We start from the raw sequence: 25,761 nt of genomic DNA, 5'->3' as shown, positions 1-25,761 counted from the left end.
ACACACACACACACACCACACACACACACACACACACACACACACACACACACACACACACACACACACACACACACACACACACACACACACACACACACACACACACACACACACACACACACACACACACACACACACACACACACACACACACACACACACACACACACACCATCAGGAGTAATCTGAGATATAAAGCCTCATCGATCAAACTGCTCTCCCTCGAGGATTATATCATTGCCCAGCAAATAGCCAATCAGAGCTCAGCTGAGACCGTCCGCTCTGTGACCCCATATCCTGTAAAAGTAAAAGGCAGAAAGAAAGAGCTGCACACACACACAATACTGGTCACGTCACAAAGAGGCATCGATATGACTCCCTCAGGTATTGAGTGTTTTTATGTAAACCTGCCCCACTGCATTGCTTCTCTATATAAAGTAACAATGGTTCATGCTGGGGGCATTTTTCTGTTGTTTCTACAATAAATCACAATGACTAATTCTCCCTCTCACATACACAAGGATATATTGTTGAAAAAGCAAAAGGCATGCCGAGTGAATTCTGCTGCATAACTCTGCAGAGGTGACTTTATGTGTACAGTATATACTCAAGTTTAAGCGTGGGCAGGAAGAGGCACACGGAGTGTTTAGGTGCCAACTTCCAGTCTGTTTCCTAATGCGGTGCTAACATGCTGGTGGAGTAGATACAATACAGTCGTAAACTGAGAGGTCGTTGTTAAATAGTAGTTTTAGTTTTGCCATTTAATACCAGATGTTGGTGAATAGTGAAAAAACGTTTCTAGGTGCCGTTAAAAAGATGATATATTTGTTTGCACCCTGCTTGTCTAGGGGTCATCAAACCTGGATGGGAGCCATTTCTGAAATGATCTCGAGAAAGAGTTTCACACACAAAATTTAAAAAGCAATTGTAACCAAAATGTAAATTGTATTTGCAATAATCAAAATGTACAGGCTTCATATTATCTCCTATCTCTCTTACCATTTTCTTTTCTTTCATCTGCTTGTTGCTATTCTAATGAAGGCATAACATCGCAAATGACCTACATTTACAACAAATGTAATACATATTGTTTTGCCCATTTGTATGTTTTTGTGAGCATTGGATGACGCAATTGGGCACAGGGTATTTAGCTGACCTCACCGGCACAGGTGCGGGTGATTGAGTCTGTGTGAGCAAACCGTTTTCGACCGTGTTGCAAACACACGCTGTTTTGGGGTTTAATAAATGGTATTAATAACAAGAGTGTCGTGGTCGTAAATTGGAGAGCGCACGTGTATATCACAGTATCGATCCATGGTGATATTGAGTGGCGATAGTCACCACACATCTGCCTACAAACTCCACCTCCACTTCCCAAAAGAAGTGTCTGAATGCAAAGTTCACGTACCTTGATGTATCCGCCAGTGGAGACCAGTAGAGAGTTGTCAGGGGAGAAGTGCAGGTCGGTCACCCAGCCTCCGTGCAGAGAGTCCATGGCGTCCTTACCGTCCCGGGAACAGATCCTCAGCAGAGAGCCGTCTTTGACACTCCAGAGCTGTGGTGGACATTATACACCAAGCATCAAATACATGTCACTTATAAACAACAAAGATGCAATACTCCGGTATCATTCAAATTGACTACCCTAATTAGTCATTTCGGGACAAAAATGTCCACTGCTAAAAACATAATCTTAAAATATTTTTTCCACCACCTTTTTTTGGTTCAATCTGTAAAGCAACTTCAGTCCTAATCAAAAATACAAAATCTTTAATCATTTTCAGGATTTTAACCCTTTAAATTCCATTTTGAAAACATGAAATCACTGTTGTTTTTAATGAGAAAAACTGAGAAAATTAGTTATTTTCCATATAATACATATCTGGGGGCTGGCTTTTTAAAAAAAGAGTCAGATTTAAAATGTACTAACCTAATTAGCCATTCAGGACAAAAATGTCCAGAGTGATACCGGAGGGTTAAAACACACAAGACGGCACCTACATCAATTTCATTACAAGGGATAATTACATTTCTTTGGATTTATGCTAGCTTATGTCTATGTCTGTCAGGTCACGTGATAACAAGTAAAAGCCATATTTTATGAAGATCTAAAAATTTTTTTGACAAGTCTCTAAAGGTCAAGACGAAGCTTCAAACTCAATAAAGCGAGAAATGAAAAGGATTCACAGGGTGCTATACAGAGTTAATCTACCCGTGACGCCCTACATAATAATGAAACGATGGTTTGATCACTGTAGCGTCACATCATGTCGATTGCAGCTGTTATGCAACTGGTCACATGCCATGTCCATTTGACAATGACACATCACACGTACAGCTATATTTAACACTTGGCATGCTTTTTGTGCTGAATGACTCACATTTGTTTCCATAGAAACAGGGGCTAGATTTCAGTGTGCTTTATGTAATTGGATATGATGGAGTCGTCCATTTCTGGATAATGGGGCAGAGCAGCGGAGGCCACCACAGGGCGTTAACCCCTCGCTGGCTGCGGGATGAAGAATCTTCCTCTCTTCCTCTCACACAGCCAAACTTTTCATTTACTGCAGATTTCCGAAGCCTCTTGGGTCCATGTTTGGCAGCCGGAGTCCTCTCTCCTTCACCTCCCACTGTCAGGCATCTCCTCCTCTTCCTGCTCTCTTCATCCAGACTTCCTCACACAACCTGCACCTCCTCAATCTCTCGCTCCCCAGGCGGAGGAGGAGGAGCCCTGCCTCCTTCCTTTCATCTCGCCCTCTTCTGTGCACACTGCAGCAATCATGATGCATTAGTAAGCACTTTCTCTAAATGAGTGATGGGTTGTAATTACGGGCAGATCTCTGGAAGACATGTCGACTGCTCTAATTGAGTTTTTGTATGTTGCACGGCAAATTGGATGTTTTGCAACGGGCAACGTGTGTTTGAACTCACGTGTGTATCCTGAGGCATGTATAACGTCAACAGATTTCACATAACTGTGTATTGAAAGCAATAAAAAGCACTTAATATTACTTTCGGCAAGCTTAAATGTGAAATCTGTTGACGTAATACATTTATTTAAAGTCAACCTTTCAGTTTTTTCAGTGCAAGTGACCTTACTGTCCTCTAAAAGGTTCTGCTGCCCATTTTCTACACTTTCTTTTACTTAGACACTGACAGCCGAATCAGCTCGCTAATGAACCTGAATTCCTCGATCGGCAACCCTTAGTGAGAAATGCGAAGGTTAAGGAAATAATGAACCGTCGGAACACGCACCCGAATCTCTCCGTTGTCGTCTCCCGTGGCGAGGCGCTGGCTGTCCCAGGAGAACCGGCAGCTCCGGACACAGTCCTGGTGGCCGCTCAGCGTGTGGACGCACTGCCACGACTCACAGTGCCACAACTGGGAGGATAAAATAAAGCATTATGGAGACTGAAAAGAAGAAATAAATCAAATAAAACAACTAAAAATTACAATGTATACATTATGACTTGGGTTAGTGTAAAAATCGGCCTTTTTCACATTGCAATAGTGCAATATTAGCCTAAACATTTCTTATTTAAAGGTAGGGTAGGTAAGTTTGAGAAACCGGCTCGAGATACACTTTTTGTTATATTCCATGGAATGCTCTTAACATCCCGATAGCAATGAATATCTTAAGTGCTTTGACAAAAAATCCATAAAAAAATGTCATCTGTGGAAGCCGTAGTACTGTAAAAAGCACGACCAATCATTTTAGCCGGCCGGGCTAAAATAACTGGATGGCCTACCTGCCTGTCAGCCTTCCATCTGTGCACAAACTTATCTCGTGCCCTCATTGGTCATGTGCGCGTTCGTGTGTGTTGGAGGAGGGGCTCTATAAGGAAGTGGCAGATTTTCTCCGGTTGTGTATTTTCAAATTCTAGCGCACTCGAGCTGGTTTCTCAAACTTAACACCCTACCTTTAAGAGGAAGGCATTTAGAAGACGACTCAAATAACTGTTTCTGTTGTCTTTGAGTTATTTATACTGTTGGTTAAATCTGATTATATAAATGAAGACAGCAGTGTTGACCGGGGAATAACTGCCTTCACAACTTCATACCATTCACCTGTTTGCATCTCACATATTTACATATTATTACAATAAGCTGTGTTTTATTTAAGTGTACAGTATTTTATTTTAAATTATATTTTCAGCTCATATTATTCTATTTTACATGTATATAGTATACTTCTCTTGCAATACTTTCACATTATTCTTAGTCAATCTTTTTCTTTCATTATTTTGTATTTGTTTAATTATTTTATGTCTAATATATATATATTTATGTTGTTGTTGGAGGATTTCCATTGCCATATGACAATAACGCCTTTGAATCTTGATAATAATATGTTGTATTTCTGTACTCACCAGTCATCACTAATTAAAAAATCTTATGAAGACAAATATTTGTGCGAAATTGGAGTTACTGTTGCTAGAACGCTGCATCACAATAATGAAACTGTTAATGAGTGCTTTCTCACTGTTGTTTTCTGTCTCTCACTTTCTTTTGAATTCCCTTCTTAGTTTTCTGTGTCTCTCTATATTCCTCCTTTCTTCCTCATCCACTCTCTCTCTGCGTTCCTTCCTGACCCTGGTCACATTCTGTGCCGCACAGAAAATAACACAGCTCATAATTAGACCCTTCATTTGGCAGCGGGCTAACTCTGTCTGCACACAAAGTACCATTCATGTGAAGGTCAGTAGGGAAAGAAAGGAGAAGAGGAAGCAGAGAAATAGAGGTGGAGGAAAAGGAACGGACAGAGAAGCCTCCATCTTTTTGTAGTGCTCAACAAAGACACTCGCTTTAGGTTTGACCTCTGGATCAATAGAGAGCAGGGACTCTATGTTTGTGTGAGCTACTGATGCCCTACTCGGTCTGGAGAGCACTGAGTCTGTGACTGGCATCTCCCACACACACACACACACACACACACACACACACACACACACACACACACACACACACACACACACACACACACACACACACACACACACACACACACACAACACACACACACACACACACACACACACACACACACACCACACACACACACACACACACACACACACACACACCACATCACACACACACACACACACACACACACACACACACACACACACACACACACACACACACACACACACACACACACACACACACACACACACACACACACACACACAACACACACACACACACACACACACACACACACCACACACATCACACACACACACCACACACACACACACCACACACACACACACACACACACACACACACACACACACACCTTTGCCAATCCATAAACACACATTCTCTGTCACTACTACCATCCTCTGACAGAAGCCAGGTTGGCTGGCAGTGGCTGCTCGCTACAGGAAGTGTCCACCAAATCCAAATTCCCGTGTGAAACTCGGTGGACAGTGCTCTACACTCAAGCGCCCTGACGAATGAAAGGGAAGCGACTTTGGATTGTTTTGAATACTGGACGTTCAGGAAGGGAAAGTTGTTATGTGTGGTTGAATATTGGACGGATAAGCTTAAATCTAGCTGTTAGCATGATCAAAGAAAACGAATGGTGAGAAAAAAGAGAGAAAAAGAGAGTTTCAGTACAGTTCAACATTTACTGTGCTATCATTCCAGTCCTGAGGTCTTTACACTGGCTTCTTTGTCAAAATACATGCTGGGTTTATAAAGCACTGAATGGTTTAGGGGAAGGAAATATGTTCCTGATCTCCTGCTACTTTACTAAACATGGAGAAGCATCGTTCAGTGATTATGCTCCCAATATCTGGAAAAATCTCCCAGAATCCTGCAGGTTTGAATTGAACTATTCTTATCTCACATTGCACTGTAACTGTTATTCGTGTATTTAAGACCTGTCTTATTCTATATTAGCTTGTTTCATGTTTATTTTATTCCCTTTGCTTTTTACTGACTGTTTCTGAATTACATTTTATAATGTGATTCCGCTGATTTCCCTAATGCTCTTAATGTTTTTCATTGTTGTAAAGCCCTTTAATTGCCTTGTGTTGAAAGGTGCTATATAAATAAACTTGCCTTGCCTATCGTTTTGTGTGGATGATGAAAAAGAAAGGTACGAGAGTAGCTTGGGGAAAGTTTAAAAAAGACATCTCTAGCCCACTGAGTCATTCAAAGTCAGAGCAAAGTCAGAGCGCAGCAGTGTTGCTAAACTGGCAAAGAAATACATCCAGACATGGAAGTGGGTCTGATGCAGGCCAGACTAAACGATCACTGAACGTGGGTGTAGGAGGACCTGCCGCTAACTCACCAGGCCCCGGGCCATCTGGTGCTCGCTACTATGTAAGGACCGCCCCCTCCCTAGTGGAGAGAAACGCAGCCTCAGATATCGCCCGCAGCAGCGCGTCCCTGTGCATGTGCTGTAAGTAATGAGTTGGGAAGGGGGGCTTCAGGGGGAGACGCAGATGTGTAATAGGTCACGTTGTTGGCACCGGCGCAAACAGATATGTCTCATCCCATGGGTGTGTGTTTGAGTGTTGGACCTTAGCAGTCTTGTCAGCTGAAGTGGTGGCGAAGAGGCTCCCGTCTGGAGAGGCGTGGCAGGACAGGATGGCTCCCCGGTGGGCCTCGATGTCCTGCAGCTTCTCCCCCCCCTCTGTGTCCCACATCTTACAGTGAGCAGGAGAAAGAGGGGGGTTATTTTGGATTTTATTTTCTGCAGCTGTAAAATAATATATATACGTGTGTGTGTGTGTGTATGAGCTTTACCTTCACAGTGCCGTCGTAGGACCAGGACAGCAGTCTGGTGTCGGAGGGAAAGGTGGAGAGCAGAGAGAAACATCTCACCTGCTCCTTGTGACCCTGCAGGACTTTGCACTCCCCAGACTGCCACCTCCACACCTGCAGGAGGAAAAAGAGACTTTAAAGAATACTTCTAACATTGGTGCTATTAACTTAAACACATTTCCCCCACTAACAGACTCAGAGATTTTGACTTTCTTGGGTAAATTACCCACAATCCATAGAATTCTAACAGGAGACACTTCTGTCTACCAACTTCTTCCAGATGAGAAAGTCTGTGCTGTCCAGTTCCTCACAGCATTGGTTGTTACCTTGCATTTCTTTCCCTAGGCCACTTCCTCTGATGATGTATGACATCCATTTACCTCTGTGAGGGCTAAGTTTGAAAATTCACGTTAAAAGTCTCTGTATTGGATAGAACTTTTACAGAATCTAAGTATAGTTATTTTAAGATTAAACTTGTTGTTTTAAAAGTTCATTCGAAGGTGAGAGGTCTGACGACTATTGATTTTAAAAGCTTGGGCTACTGAGGGAACATTTTGGTATTTTTCTCAAACCCTCGTCTCATAATTATGTCCATTGGGTATTTTTTTTATTTCCCAAAACGTTACTGTGGAGGTCCGAATAAACACAATTAGAGAATAAATGTTCCTTTAAATACCAATTTGATGCATTAACATACATTTAAATAACAGGTACAGTGTATATGCAGAAATCTTCATTAGGAACCAAGATGAACTCCCAGTCTTCTCAATAACAATCTCCCAAATAAAAGTAATGAAAATAACTCAAATTAAAGGCCGTTTCTGTTTCAATTGGTGTCAAGTTTGAAATGATCTGTCTGCCCTGCTTAGGTGTGCTCCGTGTGCTAATGCATCCGTGAAGTATCTTCACATCTCTGATTTTATGACACGCAGGTTAATAAGCAAAAAAGAACGGAGCTCAGAGATGGGGGCAGAACACTTAGAATCGCCCTCATCATCTTATCAATCACGCCCTTGTGTGCAATTCTGCCTCTTTCCTCCTTCTGAATAGAATCTGTCACCGGCCCAAAGGTTAGAATCCATCACCGGCTAACATCACGGTCATCTGGATCTCTTTACATTCACTCTGCGTCTGCATTAACATCTAAATACACACTCCCGTTTCCTAGCTGATGTCAAACAGCATGAATCTGGATAGCTTCTGAATAAGAGGTGGACGGAGCGAGAATAGAGATGGCAAAGGCAGCAGCCGCATGAATACGGAACAAGTGCTGCAGTGGACAGGTCTGTCAGCAAAAAGGAAAGATGAAGAAGACGGAGGAGGAGGAGGAGGAGGAGGAGGAGGAGGAGGGAGAAAATGGGCAACAGAGCATGAACAGTGGGGGTTGACAGACCATAACGGCCAGAAACACACACATATGCTCACACACAAACACTGATAGAAGCACACGGGCAACATGGGAGAGGGAGGGAGATAAAGAGCCGTTGAGAGAGAGAGAGGAAGGAAGGAAGGAGAGGAGACCAAAGAGAGGAAGAGGCAGAGCAGTGTAACAGGTAGAGGGAAGTGAAGGCACCACAGAGCACTGAGGGGAGTGATTCAGCAGAGTAGGCAGTTTTACTCAAGGTGATGATGGATGGGGGAGGAGGTGAAAGAACATGCCATGAATTAGGGAAGGAAAGAGGGTGAGGGTGATGGATGGGAGGAAACGGAAAAACCAAGCAGGAAGCGAGAGGAAGGAGTAACTGGTGGAGGAGAGGAGTTTAGATTTGATCCCAGTTTTTATTTATTTCATTTATATTGCCAGTTCTGCACAACCTTCCGAATATGTTGCACATTTGCACACAAGCTACCTCTCTAAATATCTGCACTGCTTTCAACTTTTCATAACAATACTACATATTATGAGTATGTTCTCATAATATACTGCACGTTGTTTTTTGGTATATCTACTGTATACATTAAATGTAAATAATTGTAATGTTATAATAGTTTGACTTATTTTTGTATAACTTTTTTTATTTGGGGTGTATTTCTTACAATGTATCTTCTTCAACTGTGTTTATGCACCATATACACCAAGGCAAATCACTTGTTTGTGAAAACATACTTGGCAATAAAGCTGATGCTGATTTGGGAATAAGATAAATACATTTCCCAGCTCACCCTGATGGTGGTGTCCTCGGAGGATGTGATGAGGGTCTGGCCGTCCGGGCTGAAGCGGCAGTGCAGCACCGTCTTGGTGTGTCCCAGCAGAGTGGCCAGGAGCCTCCCAGAGGGCACCTCCAAGACCTGGAGGAAGGGACAAGAGGTAACAGTCATCTGTGAGGCTTTGATTCAAATGTTAACATCAGCATGCTAACACGCTGATATAATGTTTGACATGTTCACCAAATGAATTCAGTGTGATAGATACAGGTGCAGGTACATTCCCCTGATCAGAGATGAACTCATGTTATTTTAGTTATTTCTATTCACACTGTTCCTACATGTTTTTCTCTTATTTTATTTTCGTATTATTTGTTATTATTGTTCTTATTATCTTTGTGTGTATTCTCATGTGTTTGCCTCTTATATTGTTGCTGCTATAACACCTGAATTTAACTTTGGGATTCATATCTTATCTTATTTTATCTTGATAACATGCTAACATATGCTAATTAACACAAAGGCAAGCTATGGTTGATCATTAAGTCATTTGTTTGGCAGATATTTTGGTCTTTTTTTTTAAATTATAAAATGAAATGTTGACCAAATAATGGCGTGAGCTCTGTGTACCCAATTGATTTGCCATCAGCTGATTCAATTTTAGGGATACTTTACAAAAGAGAAAAGATGTGAATTTCATGAAGGCATAAAAGTAAGGAGATAAAGAAAGTCTGTGGGTTTCATCTTTTTGGGAGCATCAACATTTATACAAAATATCATAGCAAACTAAATCTTTATAGATAGTATATATTGCATAGATATGTTAGTGTTGTGTTGACCCCTGGTGTGGCTACAAAACACTTTATAGTATGGGTATGCTTGTGTGTAAAGATACCTCTTGGCCCAAAAAATGTAAATACCATACACTGAGATATTATTTACTGTACCAAGAAGTCACACAAAGTTCACACACAGTGTCTAGAATATTTATGTTTGCCAAAAGAGACTCAGGGAGGAATGAAATCCTGAAACTTTACCAAAAATGTCGACACAAAGTTACATTTTGCAGTAGTGAGAGTTGAAGTGCTGCTGCTGGCCTGATGGCGATAAGCACATCAAAAACAGAGTAGAGTTTAGGGGAAGGTTTGAGCTCTCAGCGTGAGCCTGAGTCCTGTCTGGGGGTGTGGGGGGTGTGCCCTGCAGACATTACTCAGGGAGTCAGAACAAAACAGCTTTGATGATCAAAAGAAGAAAAATCTTGGGATAGCTGCAAGAAAAAAGTTTGTTTTCTACCCAACTCACTGACAGCAACACATAACTGTTGGAGAAGCTGAATCGCTATATTTACCACTGAAATGAACCTATCAATGACTAGCACAAAGAAGGCTAATTAAGGTATAATGAGGTGAAACATGGGTATAGATTATAAAATATTTTTCAGCACTTCCATTTTTCTAATTAACCTCAATATAAATCCATCATTTGATAACAAAAAATACTCAAATGTAGCTACAGCTGCAACTTTCTAACAAAACAGGAAATAAAGCTCAGAAATGACATGTAAGGACCAGGACGCACAACATTGTGTTCCGCACGGCACCTGTAGTTTTGAAAGTACAACAGAGAAGTAATGCTTGGGATTTTGCCAGCCACTAAAATATTAACATCTCAGAGGAGAGGGATGTAATGTCTGAGCGGAACAAGCCTGGGGCACGGCGGCCATGTTTGTCAAGCTCCATGTACTGAGAGACGTTTCAAAGCCTGAGAGATTCACACATACTGCTCAAGATGTCCTGTGATGGTGCAGGATAATGTAAAGATATAAAGAACGAAAGATGGGGATTAGTTGTTTTTGATTACTACTACCAAGTGTGTTAAAGGTCCCCTATTATACTGTTTTTCATCAATATATTATACAGTAGGTCTCAGATATATACAAAACATGTCTCTGAAGTGTTTGGCTCGAAACACCAATCAGATCATTGCAGCATCCCATAATCCCCTCTGTTTCAGCCCTGTTTCAAAAGAGCTGATTCTCTGTCTGTTACTTTAGATGAAAATAAGGAGCCCCTCCCCACGCCCCTCTGAGAGATATTTGGTTAAAAAGAACACAATGGTGCTCTAGGAGGAGATTCAGGTGATAAGGTGGGGGGTTTTTGGCTAATGGTTACACAAGCCAAAAAAATCGTTATGACATCATAAAGTGGCCAAAATCTGATCAGCCCATTTTCAGACAGGTTTCTTTTAGATCAGGACAAAAAGTGAGTGAATCTTTTTTCCTGAAACTTTCAGAATCTCTTTACACAGACATGTTGATGTATAAAAGACGTGAAAAAGTGGATTTTGCATAATAGGTGACCTTTAAAAAAGTAGCTAAAAAGTGGCAGAACTCGTGAAAAATTGATAAAAGAGGTCCGTGTTGAGGCTTGATCTGTAGGATTGGACAATATCAGTTATTAGGAACATTTTAAAAATGAATACACACTATACATGTTTGTTATTTTACACATACAGATATGACTCTTTCCCTACCATACCTGCACGCTGCCTGAGCTCAGCCCTACAGCCAGCATCACTCCTCTGAAGGAGGTCAGAAGTCGGAGGATCCTGCAGCAAACTGTCTTCAGTACCTCACTAGCTGTCAGTCTAGCTCCCTGGCACAGAACACATACACGCACACACACACACACACACAGGCGCACACACACTCACAGTTGCACCTTTTCCATGGCAAAGAAACTCACTGTCCTGTAACTTTCTGTCCTTGCCTGCACATCTTAGAAGTCAGAGATTCTTCCCATCAGCAGAACAAAGATTGTAGGTCACACTGACACTGAAGATGTTGAATTATTTCTCATTTCTCCTCCAGTAAACTGGTTGTAAATAACTCAGATAAGGGGAAAGGGGATGATTGCCTTCTCCTGCAGTGGTCACATGCAGCAGACACCAGGCTCCCTCTGGTGGCTGTTTACAGGACTACAACAGTGTGGACTCCATGGAGATTAATAACACTTTAATGTATATAAATCTGTTAAAGGTAACTTATAAAGTATGAAACACAAACTATAATGTTCAATGGGCTTACATTGAATGTTCAAACCAGAAAGAAAAATCATTTGGAAGTATTTAAAGGACGTAATCCATGACAATGGAAACAAATAATGTTTGATTCATTAAATGATCTTTTGATGCTTTCCCTACAATTAATGAAGTTGCTAGAATTTTATATTCCTCACGTAAAAAAAGAAGCCTCTCAAATTCAAATATTGTCAGCAACTGTAAAAGGACTTTACCTTATTAAAAAAAAAATTAAAACGGGCAATGTTCTGACTAATATCATGAACTGTCAGATCAAATCTGAGTAGAAATACAAGACCCGCTTTCAGTATTTGACCGTTTTTGGTAACCTGTACACATTTTGGTAATTGTTTTGACTTTCTTAACACTACATGTTTCAAAATTAAGTAGTAGGTTTAAATCATAGGATGAACAGCTTCAATTTATGTTAAAATGAAATGCTTATCACAGAAAGAACTGATAGGATTTTGAAATACATGTTGTGCATCAACTGAAAGTATGTCATTCTCCTTTAGTGCTCTTTTCCAGCCTCTCCTACTTTAAAGACCTCAGATTAGTAATCATCTGTTCTTCTTTAAGTCCTTATCTCTACTAATCCTTTCCTCTTATATCTCTAGGGTCAGGAGTAATTAAAAATCATTAACACCTATGTTCAATAAGCCTGCAAAACCTTTAAATTAATTAGTGTTGCTCTGTAGTAGGACACTGGCCTGGTCATATCTCAGGGGACCGTGTGTATTATTAATATAGGACAGGAACTTTCACCGATGACATTCACTGGTGCAATATGTCCATAAAAAGCAACACACAAGTGTATTCACACACGAAAGAACTCACACCTGCCACATCGCAGACTATGAACTCATTCTCAGTCTGCAAACACAACAATGTATCACCAAAAGGAGGGGAGCTGAGGGACAGGCGGAACAAAAGGAGGAGGAGACATAAACAAAACAAAAGAGGGAATAAAACAAGTTATGTGACAGAGATGGTCAAATGTGTGAGAGCAGGAGTGGAGAGAATACAAATCGCAGGTAAAAGGAAAGGCTCTCTGCCTTTCCTTTTACCTGCGAGATGGTAGAGAGAGGAGGAGGGAGAGGGAGATGAAAGAGGGGGGGGTGAGCTGACCTGATGTAGCTGACAGGACGGATAAGAAGGGTGACAGTGCTAATGTCAGATCTCATGACTCAACATGGTCTGAAAAACACCTCCGGCAGCCACAAGGAATCGAGACACACACATGAGGACTCGTAAAACGCATGCACACACTAATTTAAGTGAAATTGTGATTAATTCATTTGAACTCACAGTATGCAAAATTATTAATGAAAATAATGCAGATTAATCACAGCCCTACACACAATGGTGAAAATGTAATTTTTCCAGTTCAAGGGTAAGTTTTACATTTAAATTTTTTTCCTGATCAACACTATAACCCAAACATAATAATAATATATATTATGTAATATATTAATAAGAATTCATTCATTTTTCACACCCCCTGTTCAATATTTGGCACATTCCTGCAGAAACTGTACAACTCTTTTAACCTAAAAACAGATACATATTTTGATGTATTTCTTTATCTTTTCTACTGCAAAGGTCCTATTTTATAATTATGTCTCTTGACTTTTGCACAGTTTTTTTGTTATGCACCTTATCACCAAGACAAATTCCTTATATGGGCAAACCATTTCTGATTCGGATCAAAGAAGAGCACAACATCTATATAATTTATAATGTAGAATTAAAACCACTTATTGATTGTGGTTCATTTTTGCTTGATAAAGATTGTTGTTGTTCATTTTACTGTGGGTGAATCGACTTGTCATTTCAGCATCCTTCAGCATAATGAAAGTTTTTGGTCCCTTTTTACCACTGTGTGTAACTCATTCAGGATGTACTGTAGGTGTAAGTGTGTTCTACCTGTACAGTGCCATCCTCCTGACCCAGAGCCACAGCAGAGGGCTGTCTGCACATGCAGGTGCAGCGGATCCTCGACGACATCTCCTCCGACTGGAACAGAACCGACCCTGTGCGGCCATCACGCACCTGACACACACACACACAGTGAAACACACACACATTCTATGACAACAGAAGCATTGTCCCCAGGGTCAGAACCAAATTCATCCACACCTGAGGTCTGCCCCAACCCTGGGTTATTTAAATCACTTTAATGCTGCTTTTACAGAGATAATATAACTATGCTTTATCATTGCACTTCAGCACTTTTTGCTGCATTATCTGTATTTACCATATCTATTTTTTTAACTATTCTTTTATATTTTATGAAAAAACATTTAGTTTTTAATTATTATGTGTTAGTGCCAATGTAAAGCACTTTGATTTGCCTTTGTGTCTGAAGTGTGCTATATCAATAAACTAACCTTAACCTAACCTAAACCTGATGAAAGCACATCGTAGTACCGTAAATCTTGTCTTCACTTAAAACCAAAGAAAACAAAATGCCGGCTCCAACCATTATTCATTGCTTCAGTGTCTCTTTGTATTTTCTCCGGCTCACCTGCAGTCTGTTGCAGTTGTCTGCAGCTGACACGATGATTTCTTCATCGTTGAAGAGAACGTCAGAGTCTCTTTTCAGGCAGACAGCTGAAGAGGTGTGCACCTTCTTCGTCTCCCATAACTACAATAAACACAAGACAGGAAACAGGCTTAATATTAACTTACACTGGAAGAGATAAAGCCAGCAGTCACTGTTGGTGTGGTTGTTCTCCTGAATCACTACTTTGTAAGCTGTTTTTATGCAGAGGAAAACATCTTGGGTGAGAAAATCTTGGCACCAAAATGTGTTTTCATAGACAGGGACGTTGCCTATTGATATTTGGTCTTTTTCTGTGGAGACAAACTGGGAATAACCTGTCTGTGGTAATACATAAATCATCAGTATATGGCCCGTAAAACTGAATTTCCTCATTGGGTTTGACAGGATTAGATGGGGGCTATTATCCCAATTTTTTTATTATATTGTTTCTCCTCACCTGTCTATGATTGATGATTTACTTTTTTAACAATTATTACTTGTCTTTTAATCAATTATTTATGCTTTTTTTTAGAAGACTCATTTATAACACTGATTCGGAACATACAGCTTACTGTAGAATAATTTCACCAAAATAAAATCTTAACATTTGGGTAAAATAGAGAGTCTTAAGTTGTATATTCTGACATCTTAAGTTTGTCATTTAAATCGATAAGGCGTGTATTGACAGCTTTCATTTGCATCAAAATACCTTTTATCTCATTTTTTTCAACCGCCTTCAAACAACAATATGTGTTACAGCCATTCATAACGGTTCATCTGCAAATAAAGATTTAATATAAGACTTAATTGTACAGCTTGTTTATGGCCAATACTGCATGTTCAAGGGAGCAATGAGTCAGCATAAATCAGCTAACAGTTTACATAACCTCAATAACAGAGACAAAAGCCTGAAGCGAGTCAAGACAACAGCTGCATCGAACTCCAGTTTCCTTTATAACACATCCTTTTATATTCTTTATTTATATTCTGACCTAAAACAGTTCCTAATACAATGCTTTCGTTCGTAGAAAATAAAGTTAGATTTTTGGACACATAACTCCTGAGCTGAAACCTAACAGCAGGCGGAGGGGGATTACTGAACTTGTCATGTTCTGTGTTGGCATTGTTTTGATTTCACAAGCAGTAATTAGAAGAATACTGACAGTATCAGAGCAAGCAGACACACTGACGCAGACACACACACTGATGCAGACACACACACCACACACACTGATGCAGACACACACACTGATGCAGACACACACACTGATGCAGACACACACACTGATGCAGACACACACACTGATGCAGACACACACACTGATGCAGACACACACACAGATGCAGACACACACACTGATGCAGACACACACACTGATGCAGACACACACACTGATGCAGACACACACACAGATGCAGACACACACACTGATGCAGACACACACACAGAGCAACACACACGCTGAGTCAGCCTCACCCTGACAGTCTGGTCGTCGGAGCAGGAGAGCAGCTGGGAGCCGTCAGGAGAAAACTCCACGCGTTGCACCCAGCTCAGGTGACCGCTGCAGTCTGCCACCTTATTATTGCTCTCCAGGTCCCACAGCTGGAAGACACACTGGTCAAATATTAGCTTAAGACACATCAGTGCAGTAACAATGCAGAAACAGATGCAGAACAATTGGACATAGAGGAAAGAATGCTTTAAAGACAATTCATACATGTATTTTTCAACATAATAAAAGTACAAATCTGCCGTGGCACACCATGGTGCTGTAAAAGATCGCGAGGTGTGTGGTGAGAATTGTCCAATTTCACTCAGTCGGTCCAAAAGAATATTATTTAGTTGCTGCAAATACAATCCAACAGTGCCATGGTCCCAAGCAAGGGCAAACTTCATCTCCAAATGAAACACCTGTCACTTCAAAACAAGAACAGAGACTATTTTGTTCGCCTGCGCTAACAAACTGAGAAACGGTTAACTATGAGAAAAACCACAAAGAGAGCTGATTGAGCCAGATTGAGGGACTTGTCATTTAATCACCATTTTTATATATATGCTGTATTAGGCTCAAATGTGTAATTTAGTAACTTTTTTGGTTGTTGTTGTGCCGTGGGATTTTTTTTATGTATAAAATGTACCGTGGCTCAAAAAAGGTTGAAAACGCTGCTCTAAAACAGGATCTATTCATGTTTTTGACATATTTGATCATAAATAAGACTATAATATACAGTTTGTTTGTATGTAATCTGCACTGTTACCTCCACAGCGTAGTTGGAGAAGGCGATAGCCAGCAGGTTGCTGGTAGGACAGGCGTGACAGAACTGCACCGTGCTCAGACGATTGGTTTTGATCTCCAACAACATGTCTGATGTCTCCACGTCAAACACCTGAAACTCAGCCACAAAAACACATCAGACTCTACTTGGCAGGGGCTACCTTCACAACTTATTTAAAAAGCAACAATTTTATTCTTTTGGATAATACATTTCCATACATATCGGCCATTGTTGGAAACATGTTTCCTAATAACCTCAAACATGTTTGAGGTTATTAGGTTATTTGCAGTGATCTTCCATATAAAGTCTTGTGTTCCTCTGCTGAAAGTCAGAGGAACAAACTCAGACGTCTCTGCTGGGATGTTTCCCAGAATACTATCAAATGTAGACGTAGAGGACACAGACAGTCTGATTGCAGGACAAGACTGACTGATTTTGGAAAGCTCGGCAGGGGGGGGGGGGGGGGCTGCAGGGGACTGCAGGGGAGGGGCTGCTCGCATTTAAAAACCAGGTCACACACACCTTAGACTCTCTGGAAGACAACGTGACAAACAGCCTCTCTTCCCTGTCTCCCTCAATAAAAAGACACACTGAGATAAAGGGCAGGGAGGACAAAGAGAACACCTTCCATGTTGCATTTTCATCTTTAAAGCCGAGACAAAACTGATGAGGCTGTCCTCTACGTCTACATTTGTTAGAGAGGATAGTGGATGTTTATAAATCTGTTTAGAGCTCACACATTTATATATCATTCAGAATTCACCATTTCCTGCACTATTTTAATTCTATTCCTGTTTCTTCTTGCACTATTTGTATTGTGTTATGTCTGAGGTATATCATTGTTGCATTGTTGGAGGAGCCTTAAGATTTCCATTGCAAAAACTACGCTGTAGCTGTTGTGCATGTGGCAATAAAGTTTTAGAATCTTGAATGTACGACAAGATAGATCATCGTCCAAATCATTTACAACATCACTATTACAACTTAGACATATTTTACTTTCAAAACCGTTCTTCATCCATCTGTATAAAGTGCCTTCACACTTTGACATTCATATTTAATTTAAGATGCTATTCTTTGCAGACTTAATGTAATTAATATGCTACTTGTTAGCCATAATTTGGCCTATTATAGTGTTTATTTGACAGATAGTCTACAGATTTATATCTTACACGGTCAATATATTGTATATATTTTACTTTTTAATAATGTATTTAATCTTATCTTATCTTATCTTTCAAATACCCCATACACATCAAACAGCAGCATCTAGTCCACTCATTAAAATATAAAGATGTTCACAATAGCTCACCAGAGCAGCGTTCCTGGCTGCACATATGATGCGTTTGCCGTCAGCCGTCCAGGTGCTGCACTTGACGAACACCTCTTCATCGCTCTCTTCAAACATGTCGCTCACTTTGATCGTCTTCCACTCGTTGGCAGAAGAGACCTGAAACAGCTGCATGCACGCAGGAACACACACACATTTAGTTACATCGCAAATAAGCAATATTTTAGAGTGCATAGAACACGCAGGGATCAAATACAGTTTGATGTGCATTTTTATTATTATTTTTACGAGTATTGAGAGTGTACTAAGTATGTTGTCTTATTCTCTACAAGAAAGTATATGAACAGGTGTATGTAAGCGAGTATGAATGTAAATATGTGAAATCATCCCACTATTGTGTTCGACCTAATATGAAAAATGAACTGTATAAGCCATTGCTTTGTTATCAGCTTTAATCTAACTTTAAATATATTACTGCTTAGATTGCATTTTTTGTATTTCAGTTGAAATTGAGTATTGTTTTCTAGTTTTTCTGTTGCCTATAATGTATATAAATATATGAGTTTATTTTCTGAACAAAAGGCATCTGTTTAATGAAATAAAAAGTCAAAAAGAAAAGAAAGAAAAGACAGCGACAGTGTGAGGCTTTGTGGCAGTCACCTTAACGGTACCGTCGTTGGAGGAAGTGGACACGTAGGCGTCATCGGGGGAGAAACAGCAGTGGTTGACTGGCTCAAAGTGACCAAACATGGTGTTCTGGGAGGAGGGCTTGTTGAGGTTCCACAGCTGCGAGCAGAGAGAAATACAGTAAGAAGTAGATAAAGAAGTACAAGAGAAACAGGAAGAGAGAAACAAAACAGAGGAAGGTGCACAACAGTTGCTGGTTGTAATAAAATGAGTAAAGTAACTTCCCTAAAAGTCGTGACTTTTACGATGGCAAAAAGAGTGAAACCAAGGACAGACACAATGCAAGTAGCATAAACAAGTTTTGTTGTGATTTCCTAATTTACTAAATGTATTTCTGTAACATTTATTTTGTCATAAATGTCATTTTGTTTTGACATGTTGATAAATTGACGATAAAGGTTGCTTGTGTTTTGCAAACTATGCACTCTCTCCTCTCAGGGTTACTGTATATTTTACTTGTTTAAGTAAACTTGCACACCTTGACGTTCAGGAACTTGTCGTTGGAGCAGGTGGCCAGCAGGAGGCGCTTTGTGGTGTTGGTGAACTGACAGTGGTTGACCTGCTCTGAATGCTCCTCCTCAAAGACCCTCAGTAGCATGGCTCGCTCCACGTTCCACACCTACACAGAGACACACAGTTTCAAAAATCATATGATAACATCTAATAATCCTAGATTTTGTGTGTTTTCTGTCTGTGGCTGTAATCAGGTTTCTGCTTACCTTGACTTTCCTGTCGCTGGAGCAGGTTGCTAGGAGACGGTCGTCAGGGGAGAAGGCACAGCAGAGCACCTCGTCGTCATGGGCCTGGATCTCTGTGAGCTTCTCACCTGAGGTGCTCCTAAACACCTGAGCATACAGAAAGGTAGGATGACAGCAGTTACACAGCAATATGTGGAGTACATTTAGAAATATCGTATCACACATCAGGAACACGCACTGTTTTCCTGTGGAAACTTTACAACAAAAGATCAAGTGGTCTTCTTCGTAAGTGGAATTATAAACCTCATGATTTTAGAGGGAATAAACCTATTGCCTCAAAGTAGTCCTTTGTTTACTTCAGTAACATATTGACATCACTATGCAACACTCGCTCTTCTATTGGCTAGCGCTCCAACACATTGTACGTGATAGGGGGTGGTACATCTCTAAGTGGTTGACCAATCTCAACAGAGCCGGCCAGCTAACCAATCAGAGCAGACTGGACTCTGGTTTCAGACAGAGGGTGAAAAGAGGTGCTGCAGTACAGGCAGTATGAGAAAAATAAAGATCTTTTTGAACATTAAAAGCAAGGAGACATGTCCGTGTGTAGAGACACTGAATACTAACATTCACCTGTAATTGAGAATAATTCATAAATAATAGTAAAGATAACATATGATACAGTGTATTTACCACACTGCACGTTTACATATGCTTACACAAGATACACTTAGACATTGTGTATTTCAAGTGGATGCATTTTATTATTTATTTTATAACATCATCTAGCAATAAAAGTGGATCGTCCTTCATATTTTCCAGTATTATGTCTCCATGGAAACGGTTTGCTCTGTACACTGTGACGACCCCTGCTTTACCGTCTCCTGTGGTGTGTGTGTTCATGGCCCTTTAATGTTCTCCCTCTGTTGTGTCAGCGCTGATTGAGGACACCTGTCTGCTGGCACCAGAGGAGTTAAAGGCCTGAGCAGACTCTCGATCTCTCTCTCCCCGCAGAGGACCTGACCGCGGAGCAGCCACGTCGCTTAGCCTTTTTGCTTTTCCTTTGTGTTAGTTTTTCTTGGTTTACGTTAAACTTTTGTTAATAAATATATTTTTCATATATGTTCTTGTCCTTCCCACGCTTTTTGTTATGGCCAAGAGCCAGGCCATGACAACACAGACACACTCAAAAGAAACAAACAGTGTGCTGTGATACCTTCAGTGTCTTGCTGGCTCCACAGGAGGCGATCCTGGTTCCATCGTGGGAGAAGCAGGCGGAGTAGATGGAGCCCTGCTGGGGGTGGAGCACCAGCCGGGACAGATTCTCCACACTGTTCTTATTCCTGCGCAAAAAAAACAAAGAACAACACAAATATTAGTTCAACCTTGGAAAACAGCCTTTCATCACCATTTTTGTATTGTATTTTGTACAATAGGGTTCATTTTGTGCAGAAAAGGAGTGATTTTTTACTAAATCATGTTTTACTTTCAAAACTAGTGTTGGTAAATTCATTTTTAGAATTGTTTTTATCTATGTTTACAATATTACATGTATAATGTAGCTGAATATAACATTATTTTGCATTGGACGAATCCGGCTTAATGCCCAATTAAATGTATTCATCTCACTTAATAATTTTGAATGAGATAATAGGTGGCCATTGCATCAATACATTTTAGTTTCATTGACTCGTCATGAATATTTCACAAAGTCAGTGTGCAGGTTTCAAAGAAAATGTAGATTTTTGCCAATTTTCCTTACGGTTAGCAATGAAATATTTGCTATAAATCATGACAAAAAATATAAAGTGAGTGAAAATGTAAAAAAGCTGCATTTAAGTAGGACAGTAATATATGAGCTTGCGTACAGCCAGTCAAAGTAGAGCTTCCCTGTGCGGGCCCCCCCCTGCGCCTGCAACAGAGCCTGGCGGTACACCTCGGAGCTGTGGGGCTGCGACAGAGCCAGCTGCACCACGTCAGGGAACGGACGCTGCTCCAGGTGGTGGCCGTTCAGAGAGAGGAACTCCTGGAAGTGACTGCGCACGTCACTGTTCTGGAGGGACAGACAATATGAACACAGTTAAGCCTACACACACAAACATTTGACTAATGAGACTAAGTTGTGACGTTTTCTGGTGGTATTGAAAGTGTGTGACTCAGTGCTTTCAGAAATCCTAAATTGAATTCATACATATTGTATTTATACTATACCTGATTAAACTACTGGACCTCTAAACCCGCAATTTCCCTAAACAGGAACTCATATTTTGTCATGATTCATATTTCACCAAATAAAAATGATGTCATACTCACTTCCTTTCTTGTCTTGGGACAGTGAACCACCAGCAACTAACACACCATGTAACTTGCTGTCTTTCACACATTGTAAAGTTTTATTTTCTGCTAACCTCTTTGTCCAGAACGGGTCCATACTCCATATAGTCGTTGATGAGGTGAGCTGGACCCATGATCCGGGCCTTGACGCTGACCCAGTCCAGAGAAAACATGAGCGAGTACAGCTCCTACACATGGAGAGAGTGAGAGCAACACAGGAGGAGACAGAGAGCTTTAATTGACAGCATAAATCCCATTTTTGGCAACTATTCTTTATTTGATATTTATTATTATTACATATTATTCTATACTGCATTTATGGCCTGTTATAGAGAAGCAAATATTTATTATCTAAAGTCCACAAGGTCGCTACTTAAGCATTTATCTATTTTTTAGATAATATGTATTTAATCATATTTGTTGTGTGTGTGACCTAAAACTATCATGTGTGTAAAATGGTGTGTGTGTGTGTGTGTGTGTGTGTGTGTGTGTGTGTGTGTGTGTGTGTGTGTGTGTGTGTGTGTGTGTGTGTGTGTGTGTGTGTGTGTGTGTGTGTGTGTGTGTGTGTGTGTGTGTGTGTGTGTGTGTGTGTGTGTGTGTGTGTGTGTGTGTGTGTGTGTGTGTTACCTGGGAGAGGTTGGCTTTGGCCATGTGGTGTGTGAGGAATCTGATCCAGTACAGACACTCCTCATCTCCTGAGGTGGGGGGCCCGTCTCTGTAGTGCTGCTGGTACTGATGCACCACCTTCTTGTGGAGGCTCTGAAAAACACAAAGTAATACAAATCAGCCCACTTAAAGAGATTTGAAATCCAACAGTTTGTGTTAGGTTGCATCTGAGCTCACCTCCAGCTGGGTGCGGTTCTGCTCCACCAGGAAGTCCAGCTGCAGGTCATGGAGGTAGTACAGGTAGGGCTTGTTGTGATTGTCCACAAAGAGCAGAGACTTGTTCACAAACTCCTCCAGGATGTCCTCCACCTCCTCCGTCTCCAGGCCCCACAGAACAGACAGCACCTGGGAGAAGGAATAACTAAGTAACTAAGTACATTTACTCAAGTTATTTTTTGACGTATTTGTCCTTTACTTGAGTATTTCCATTGAATGCTACTTTATACTTCTTCTCTGCTACATTTCAGAGGCCAATATTGTACTTTGAACTCCACTACATTTGTTTTAACACTCACAGTTACTTATGCTCATATGGAATAATGCAGTAGTGTAGTACTACACAATATGTCAAGTATTTAAATTGGGTCCACATTGACAAACTACAATACTAAAATTATCTTGCATGTACAGTGTTTCCCCTATATACAAATAGCGGCGGCGCAGTAGTATTTGTGTTACTGTATGTTCAATAAAGGTGTATTTTTGCTAAATCTTGAGACATTGCCACTGTATGTACTGGCAGGGCCGATTCATAGGCGACATAAGCGGTCGCCTTGGGCGCCAGATCTGGGGGGCGCTGCGCTGGTAGCTCTGGGAGGGGAAAAAACATTTTTGACCGTTGGCGCTCATCCTAATTTTCGGCCTTGATAACAACATTCATAATTAATTTAATTTGATTATTAAAATAAAGTAAACCGATCTTTTTCATATGGGTGTTTTAGAGTTGTACCCTCTAGATCAGGTCTCTAGTAATTGTGTGCTCAAAGTGCACCAGATTGAAGCATTTTACTTTAAAATGTTCAAAATAATCTTCCCGGGGGGGCATACCCCCGGACCCTCCTACAGGATGTGACGTCCACCCCCCAATTCAAACATGTTCATACAATACTGAATACATTTGAAGCCATTTTGACGTATATTACCTATGTCAATAAGTTTCTGCTTTTGTAGTGTATTTGTCTTTTGTAGAGATTTTTAATTTATTCTTTATATATAAAATCTCGCCTAGGGCAGCAAATTGGCTAGAACCGGACCGGCCCTGGTACTAGGCCTCAAGAGCCTTTCTTGTGCTGGCAGACACATAGAAACAAATTGGCGGGGTGCACTTCGCACGTGCACACACTAAAAGATTCCACGCGCTCCGCGCTCACATTATGCTGGGCCCACGTGCCTTAGCACCGCTGCTATGACTCCATCCTAGGGGAAACACTGATGTATAAAAACGGGATTTAAAAAAAACATAATAATATAATAGTGTGAAAAGATCCATCCTGCTTAACGAGTACTTGAAGTACATTCAGCTGATCATTCTTCTGTACTTTATATTATTCTGATACAGGTCATTGTCCAGAATGAGTACTTTTACTTTTGTACATTAAAGGTGGAGTAGGTAATTCACTTCAGAGACTTTTTGTTATATTCCATGGAATGCTCTTAACATCCCGATAGCAATGAATATATTAAATGCTTTGACAATAAATACATAACAATATTTCATCTGTGGAAGCCGTGGCGCTGTAAAAAGCACGACCAATCATTTTAGCCGGCCCTAAAATAACTGGATGGCCTACCTGCCTGTCAGCCTTCCATCTGTGCACAAACTTATCTCGTGCCCTCATTGGTCATGTGCGCGTTCGTGTGTGTTGGAGGAGGGGCTCTGTGAGGAAGTCTGAAGGAAGAGGCAGATTTTTTCCGGTTGTGTACTTTCAAATTCTAGCGCACTCGAGCTGGTTTCTACATTCTTACCTACCCTACCTTTAAGTATATTTTATTGCTTATTATTTATTGTGTTTTTATTTAAGTAACATTTTTAAATCCGGACATTTACTTTTTTTTAAACCATAGTATTTGTACTTTTACTTAAGTAATGGATCTGTCAATGTTTCATGTACATCTTCGAATAATGTAAGCCAGATTTGCCATTACGCAAACAGAAAGGTTGTTTGAAATAATCTGTTTTGTAAATGAACAAAATGAAGAGGGTAATGTGACAGCAGCCAAACCTTTGCAGGGACCTTGATGTCGTTCTCCAGCACCGTGAGGTCCTTGTAGAACTCCCGGTGCTCGTCAGGCAGGACCTCGATGCTGGCAGACATGGCTTGGTCGAGGGCGTCGTAGTCGTAAGATGAGGACTTCTTGATGCGCTTGAACTGCTTCTGCTGCAACTGGCGGAGGTAGTAATGCCAGCGGTTGGGTTTCTCTTTGAGAAGAGCCCCGATCAGGGAGACCACCAAGGGGGAACCTACAAGAGGAAACACACCTATATATTCTGATGATGTGAAAGAGGAACTGAAATCGCCAATTTGAATAAATACAGAATACAAGTCTTTTGTAGTCCTTTGAGATTAATTCAAATATGTTAGATCTCTCTATATGCAATTGCATATGTAAAACAATTATGGATTACATAGAGACAGTCTATTGTTATTGTAAAAGAGGCCAAATATTGTCACCTAATCGAGACCTCTGTAGTCGAGACTATAAAAGACTACATTTCCCCACATCCTGTGCAAAAGACGCCGTTGAAACACAAAGATAGAAAGACGATCTTGGTTGTTTATTACTTTATTTGAGTTTTGCCTTTTCTGTTTTGATTTGTTTGACTATTGTAAAGGTCTATTTTCTTTGTTCAAAATGTTATTTTGATTAAACGCGAGTCTTACAACATCAACACATCAACGGTAGGCAAAAAAGCAATCACAACTTAAAAACAAATAAACAAAAGATAGAACTGTCTGTTTAGGGTAGGGGGGTCAAACTCAATTTCATCGCAGGCCTCATCAGCATTATTGTTGCACTCAAAGGGCCGGTTGTAACTTTAAGACTATATAAATATACATGTATAAATATATAATATAATGTATTATATTACATTTTTGCCTGTGCATTGGATTATTATCAGATTGGGTAATAACTTCAGAATTAACTACGTTTGAAAGCAGAAGTCTAGGGCAAATAATTGCACGTCTCTTCAGTGCGCATGTCACAAAGTGAGATGTATTGTGGGAAATATAGTTTATGGGCAACGTGCTTCT

The 25,761-nt window shown here is 40.5% G+C and overlaps 1 protein-coding gene across 3 annotated transcripts in view; it reads right to left on the bottom strand.

Moving 5' to 3' along the window:
- The window catches only part of apaf1 (apoptotic peptidase activating factor 1), a 51,205-nt gene that overhangs the window by 19,752 nt on the left and 5,692 nt on the right, over positions 1-25,761 (bottom strand). For 2 of the 3 annotated variants that reach the window (XM_034133408.1, XM_034133409.1), the window contains exons 8-26: positions 24,730-24,968; positions 22,685-22,852; positions 22,469-22,600; positions 21,916-22,029; positions 21,376-21,560; positions 20,724-20,850; positions 19,529-19,654; positions 19,288-19,428; positions 18,783-18,908; positions 18,144-18,290; positions 16,814-16,942; positions 16,032-16,169; positions 14,537-14,656; positions 13,936-14,061; positions 8,950-9,075; positions 6,769-6,900; positions 6,543-6,668; positions 3,259-3,384; positions 1,412-1,558 (exon numbers count right to left, since the gene is read on the bottom strand). In XM_034133408.1, the coding sequence (XP_033989299.1) occupies positions 1,412-1,558; positions 3,259-3,384; positions 6,543-6,668; positions 6,769-6,900; positions 8,950-9,075; positions 13,936-14,061; positions 14,537-14,656; positions 16,032-16,169; positions 16,814-16,942; positions 18,144-18,290; positions 18,783-18,908; positions 19,288-19,428; positions 19,529-19,654; positions 20,724-20,850; positions 21,376-21,560; positions 21,916-22,029; positions 22,469-22,600; positions 22,685-22,852; positions 24,730-24,968 (2,675 nt within the window). The remainder of the gene's footprint in view (positions 1-1,411; positions 1,559-3,258; positions 3,385-6,542; positions 6,669-6,768; positions 6,901-8,949; positions 9,076-13,935; positions 14,062-14,536; positions 14,657-16,031; positions 16,170-16,813; positions 16,943-18,143; positions 18,291-18,782; positions 18,909-19,287; positions 19,429-19,528; positions 19,655-20,723; positions 20,851-21,375; positions 21,561-21,915; positions 22,030-22,468; positions 22,601-22,684; positions 22,853-24,729; positions 24,969-25,761) is intronic. The other variant, XM_034133410.1, reaches the window with a different exon arrangement.

The sequence above is a fragment of the Trematomus bernacchii genome, unplaced genomic scaffold, assembly GCF_902827165.1.
Source record: "Trematomus bernacchii unplaced genomic scaffold, fTreBer1.1, whole genome shotgun sequence".
Taxonomy (NCBI): domain Eukaryota; kingdom Metazoa; phylum Chordata; class Actinopteri; order Perciformes; family Nototheniidae; genus Trematomus; species Trematomus bernacchii.
This window is presented reverse-complemented; position numbering and strand designations above follow the sequence as displayed.